General features: G+C 71.9%; 1 protein-coding gene across 1 annotated transcript in view; it reads left to right on the plus strand.

Annotated features, from left to right (window-relative positions):
- The window catches only part of AURANDRAFT_72621 (hypothetical protein), a gene marked incomplete at both ends in the record, with an annotated part of 12,237 nt that overhangs the window by 4,585 nt on the left and 2,073 nt on the right, over window positions 1-5,579 (plus strand). The window contains 16 exons of the mRNA XM_009043014.1: window positions 225-646; window positions 776-907; window positions 998-1,269; window positions 1,317-1,464; window positions 1,554-1,725; window positions 1,779-1,844; window positions 1,896-2,048; window positions 2,171-2,730; window positions 2,791-2,876; window positions 3,337-3,473; window positions 3,893-3,937; window positions 3,987-4,115; window positions 4,172-4,277; window positions 4,555-4,814; window positions 4,860-5,291; window positions 5,349-5,554. Of these exons, the coding sequence (XP_009041262.1) occupies window positions 225-646; window positions 776-907; window positions 998-1,269; window positions 1,317-1,464; window positions 1,554-1,725; window positions 1,779-1,844; window positions 1,896-2,048; window positions 2,171-2,730; window positions 2,791-2,876; window positions 3,337-3,473; window positions 3,893-3,937; window positions 3,987-4,115; window positions 4,172-4,277; window positions 4,555-4,814; window positions 4,860-5,291; window positions 5,349-5,554 (3,326 nt within the window). The remainder of the gene's footprint in view (window positions 1-224; window positions 647-775; window positions 908-997; window positions 1,270-1,316; window positions 1,465-1,553; window positions 1,726-1,778; window positions 1,845-1,895; window positions 2,049-2,170; window positions 2,731-2,790; window positions 2,877-3,336; window positions 3,474-3,892; window positions 3,938-3,986; window positions 4,116-4,171; window positions 4,278-4,554; window positions 4,815-4,859; window positions 5,292-5,348; window positions 5,555-5,579) is intronic.

The following is a 5,579-nucleotide window of genomic DNA, read 5'->3' on the forward strand; positions in this document are numbered from 1 at the left end:
AGCGCAAGCTCAAGCGGCGGTCCAAGAAGAAGTCGGCCAAGGCCAAGAACGCCGCCGGCGCCGCGCCCCACGCGCCGGTCTCCGCGCCGCCCGCGGCCGCGGCCGCCGCGCCGCCCGAGCCCTCGACGACGATCGCGCCCGCGGCGACGCAGCCGGTCCCGGCGCCGGCCGCGGCGGCCGCGCCGCCCCCGCGCCCGCTGCCCAAGATCCGCGTCTTCCCGCAGCTCTCCGAGGTCCAGAAGGCGCGCCTCCGCATGAAGGACCAGGAGCACATCCGGCGCGCGGCGCGGCTCCACGAGGCCGTCACGCAGGAGCAGGAGCGCAACGCGTTCCTGGAGCGCATCCAGGCCGAGGAGGTCCGCCGCGAGCAGGCCCGCATCGCGGCCGCGCGGCCCGTGCCGCCGCCGCCGAACCGCGCGACCGGCGCGGGCGACGACAGCGACGAGGGCTGGGAGGAGAGCGACGAGGACGATCCCGTCGAGGACCTCATCCACCGCGAGCGCATCCGCGAGCGCGACTTACTGCGGACGCCCGGCTGCCTCGCCCTCGGCCGCAAGGCCTTCCGCCTCGAGGACATGCCGCGCGTCACGGAGCGCGACCGCGAGATCCTGCGGCGCGTCCTCTACATCCTCCGCGAGGCCGAGCGGTTTTGCGCCGGCGTCCGCAGCGCACGCGTCGCGCCGTCGCCGGAAATTATTTGGGCCCCTCGGCGCGCGCGATTGCGAGCTTCGACGCCTTCGAGGGGTACTTCGCGGAGACTTCGACGTTTTCGCAGGCGCAACTGCGGCGAGCTCGAGGTCCCGCGGCCGCGGGAGTGGGCGAACTCCGAGCTCGGCGACACGATGACGACGGAGGCCATCCGCGCGCGCTTCGACCTGCGGCGCGACGACGGCGTCTTTTTTTGTGTGTTTTTCGCGCGTCTCGCGGACGACGTCTCGCCCGAAACGAGCCCTTCGAACGCGCGAGCGCCGTTGATGTGGTCCGTTACGCGTCGCAGGCGCCTCCAGCGCCTCTTCCCGAACCTCGACTTCCGCCTCTCCTGGTCCGTGCGCTTCAACGTCGTCGTCCAGACCATCGACGCGATCGCGCTCGACTCGAACCTCGAGCTCACGCGCGTCGACATGGAGGTCCGCCGCTCCACGGTCGGCGTCTACGAGGACTCGCTCGCCTGCCAGCTCCTGGGCCAGACCTACTACGTCCACCCGGACAAGACGATCAAGATCACGGTCGACCTCGTCGTCACGAGCGAGGTCATCGGCGCGTTCCCGCGTCCGCGACGGCCGTCGTTCCGCGCGCGAGATCGTCTTCCCTCGCAGGCACGGCCCCGGGCCGCGCCGAGGTCCAGATCAAGGAGCTGGGCTTCCACTTCATCGACCCGCTCGCGCCCATCGCGGAGAAGGAGATCGTGCCGCGCGTCCGCGTGTTCATCCCGTACCTCAACATCGAGGGCTGGATCAGCATCACGTCGCGCGGCCCCGCGTCCTTCTCGACGCGCCCCAGAGCTTCGTTCGACGCGTCGAGAGCCTCGCCCGACGCGCCCTTGGATGCCACAGGTTGGACAACGGCCACCTCATCGTCGAGCTCAAGTACCTCCAGGCCATGCACGTCAAGAACCGCATGCTCAAGAAGTGCTGCTACACGCTCTACCTGCTCGAGCTCGCGGACAGGCTCCGGGGCGAGGCCTCCCGCGAGACCCTCAAGACGGCGCGCAAGAACGTCGTCGAGGTCGGCTCCCGCGTCTTCGAACCCGCGCCGACGCGAACGCGTCGTCTCCGTAGGCCGAGGGCGAGTACCAGCTCGCGCTGTCGAACTACCGCCAGATGGAGCTCTGGTGCTTCTTCAAGGTGTGTGTGTGGGTTTGCAAAACCATCGATCGATCGCCGCCCCCTCCGCAGCTCGACATGGCCCTGCTCGCGCGCCCGACGCTCGCGGGCGTCATCCGCAAGTTCGCGAACGCGATCGCGCGCAAGGCCGCCGAGGCCCGCGGCGAGACCTTCGTGCCCACGCCCTACGACGAGACGGCCGTCGACGCCGTCGTCGTGACGGCGGTCCCGCCCGTCGCGCCCGTCGTCGCGCCGGAGCCCGCGCCGCCGGCCGTCGCGGCCATGGACGCGCGACGCCCGCGTCCGTCGTTTGCACTCGATTTTTGTTGGATTTTTTTGTTTCGTAGGTCGCGGCGCCGGCGGGGCCGCCGCTCAAGGCGCTCGAGGCCATGACGGCCAAGGAGTGCAACGCGGAGCTCGACGCCGCGGGCGTGCCCAAGAAGGGGCGGAGCGTCGCCAACACCACGATCGGCATCCTCCGCGACCTCGTGCGCCGCCTCCGCGCCGGCGAGCCCGCGGCGTCGCTCACGGTGCCGCGGAAGCCCAAGTCCGCCGAGGAGCTCTTCGTCATCGACAAGGCGGAGCAGCTCGCGTGCCGCGCGAGGACCCGGCGTCCGTCGACTTCGATCTTTCGCGCGCGGACACTATTCTCGTCGCAGGCCACGCTCGTCGCGGACGGGGCGAAGAAGGTCGTCTTCAGCACGGGCGCCAAGAACGCCAACGGCACGGACTACCTCAAGGCGCGCTTCCGCGGCCTCGGCGAGACGGACCCGCTCCGGCTCGAGTTCGAGGAGCTCGCGCGCCGCGACGTCGCCGCGGCGGCGGCCGACGAGCTGCCCGTGGACCGGCTCCAGCGCGTGCCCGACCCCGGCCTCGTGAACCTGCCGACGATCTGGCCGCGCATGCGGTTCCCATCCGCGTCGTGACTTCGGGGCGTCGAGCGCCGAAGGCTCTTTCCCGCGTTCAGGTACGCGCAGCCGGAGTGCGGCGTGCGCTACCCCTACGGCTCCAAGCTCGGCCTCTTCAAGGGCCGCGTCGGCGGCGGCGTCCGATGTTTCGAGCGATTTGCGTCCTTCTCGTCCGAGACGCGCGTCCGCGAGCGACTCGACGCCTTCGATTCGACGCCTCCGCCGCGCGAAATTTCCGCGCGCTCTAGTGCTTCGGCTGCTGCGTCTGGGCCCAGTGCGCCGCGCGGCCCGAGGAGTTCCCGAACCTGCTCAAGGCCCTGGCGACGGTCCCGCGCGTACGCGAAGCCGCGTCCTCGGGTTCGAGCGCTCGGACCGACGCGTCGTCTCGCGTAGGTCTCGCTCTACCTCACGGCGGTGCTCCGGCCCGCGCCTCCCGGCCCACGGCGCGCATCTCTGGATCGCGCCGCCGCTCGCAGGTCGACGTGAACGACATGGAGACGCTCCGCGCGCGCGCGCGTCGGACGGCCGCGTCCGTGTTCGGATTCGTATTTCGAGAGCCCGCGCGAGAACGAGGGCCTCGCTCCAGGGTCACATTCTTCACTCAGGCATGTGCTACCGCGTCATCCGCGACGCGAAGCGGCGGGCCGGGGCCGGAAAGCCGCGGGCCGAGGACGACGAGTGCCCCGCGTACTACGGCGTGGACTACAAGGAGGAGAGCGGCAAGTCCGTCTGCAAGTTCACGGTCCACGAGGGCACGAAGACCCTGCGAGCGGCGAGCGCTCCGGCGGACCGTCGGCGTTCCCGCGTCGAAATTCTTTTTTGAGACGCACCGGACCCCGCGGCCCGCAGCGCGCTTCGAGGCCTTCGGCCACAACGCCGGGTCCCGCGGCAACACGCTGAGCCACCCGACGGCCGTCGCCGTCTACCGGCGCGATCTCGGCGTCCTCAGCGCCGCGCTCGCGCCCTCATCGCCCCTCGCAGCGAGCGCCTCGAGCGCAAGAACCGCATCGCCGGCGGCGCGGCCGCGGCGTCCGAAACCCGTCGTCGACGTTCGAAACCCGTCTCGCGCGTAGGCATCGCCGTCTTCAACTTCCCGTGGCACCCCTACGCGCGTCGCCGGCGCGCCCCGCGTCCTCGTGTCGTCACGGTGTCAAATCGTAGGAGGCGCTCCGGTCGCTGGAGAACGCGTTCTCCGAGTTCATGCCGGTACGTGGCTCGTCGGCCGATCCCTCGGTCCGACGCGCGCCCTTCGCAGGAACGCTTCTACGGCATCGACGATCGCGGCCGCTACCAGGGCAAGGTCGCGGCGCTCGCCGTCGTCCCGGGCTCGGGCAGCGGCAGCAGCGGTCTCATCGTCTTCGGCCTCTACGACTCCAAGGTCGAGGTCGCGCCGCCGCGTCCCCGGAGTCCCGCGCGGCGACGGACCGCGACATCTTCTAGGCGGCGGCGCACTTCAACATCGGCACGACGGTCATCGGCCAGATCGTCGGCCAGCGGCTCCGCTGGCTCAACGACCCGATGGACCCGGGCGCGTCCGCCGCGTCTCGTTTCGCGAAAACGCGTTCGCGACGCGCGACCCCTCGCAGAGATCGCCGCGGTCAAGGCCCTTTTGCTCCGGCGTCTGCCATCGACGTCTCCGCGACGTCGCCAGCGTAGGTCTCCATCCAGGAGAAGCACCGCATCTCCGAGGTCGTCGTCGCGCGCATCGAGGAGTACAACGTCGCGCGCGCCGAGGCCGAGAAGCCGCTGCCGCCCCTCCACGTCGCGGGCGCGTCGCGGCGTCGACAGCTCGCAGTCGTTTCCGAACTGAACGCCAATCACAGGCCTCGAGCGCTACAAGGCCGACTTCGCGCTCCAGCTCAAGGATTTGGCGTACGTCGAGGCCGCGGACGAGGCCTACCTCCGCGACCAGGCCGCGGCGTTGGCGCCGCCCGAGCCCATGCCCGACGGCTCGCGGCCGCCGATCGACGCGCACTCGCGGCGCGTCGCGCGCGCGGGCCTCGCGAACACGTTCGATCGCATGATCGAGCGCCGCCGCGACCGCGCCGCGCGCGAGCGCGAGGAGGCCCAGGCGCGACGCCGCGTCGCGTTTTTGACGATGATTTCGTGACTCGTCGGCCCCACGCAGACCGCCGCGTCCACGGCCGCCGTCGCGAACTACTACCGCGACCCGTGCGGCCTCCTCGAGCCGCGGGCGCTCGCGCCGCCCGGCCAGCCGCGCCGCGTCGCCAAGCTCTACGTCGTGCCCAACGGCGAGGTCGTGTCGCCGCCGCCGCCGCCGATCTACCACGTCACGGAGAACGGCGAGCGGCTCCTCGTGCTCTACGCGACGCGCGTGCAGCGGCCGCTGATCCCCGCGATCCAGCAGGTGCACAAGCAGCGCGCGGAGTTCCTCGCGCTCTTCGACGAGTCGGAGGTCGAGATGGCCGCGGCCATGTTCGACTCGCGGCCCATCGAGATCGCCCGGCCGCTGCTCTTCGAGTCCGAGGAGGACGCGGAGCGCCGCGCCGAGCCGGCCGCGCCGAAGCGCAAGCGCAAGTCGCGCAAGAAGAAGCGCAAGGTGCGCGCCCTCTTCCCCGTGTCCTTTTCGAACCCGATGATCCCTCATCGCTCGCAGGCCGCCGCCGCCGCCGCCGCCGCCGCCGCCGCGGAGCGGGGCGACGAGGCGGCGCCCGCGGCCGACGGCGCCGCGGAGCCCGCGGCCGCGCCCGAGGCGCCCGCCGAGGCGCCCGCCGCGTCGCCACCGACGGCGCCGCCCGTCGAGGCGCCCGCCGAGGCGCCGGCGCCGGCCGCCGCGCCGGCCAAGAAGAAGAAGAAGAAGCGGTCGCGCCGCCGCGGCCCCGCGCCG

Source organism: Aureococcus anophagefferens, assembly GCF_000186865.1.
Source record: "Aureococcus anophagefferens unplaced genomic scaffold AURANscaffold_41, whole genome shotgun sequence".
NCBI lineage: Eukaryota > Pelagophyceae > Pelagomonadales > Pelagomonadaceae > Aureococcus > Aureococcus anophagefferens.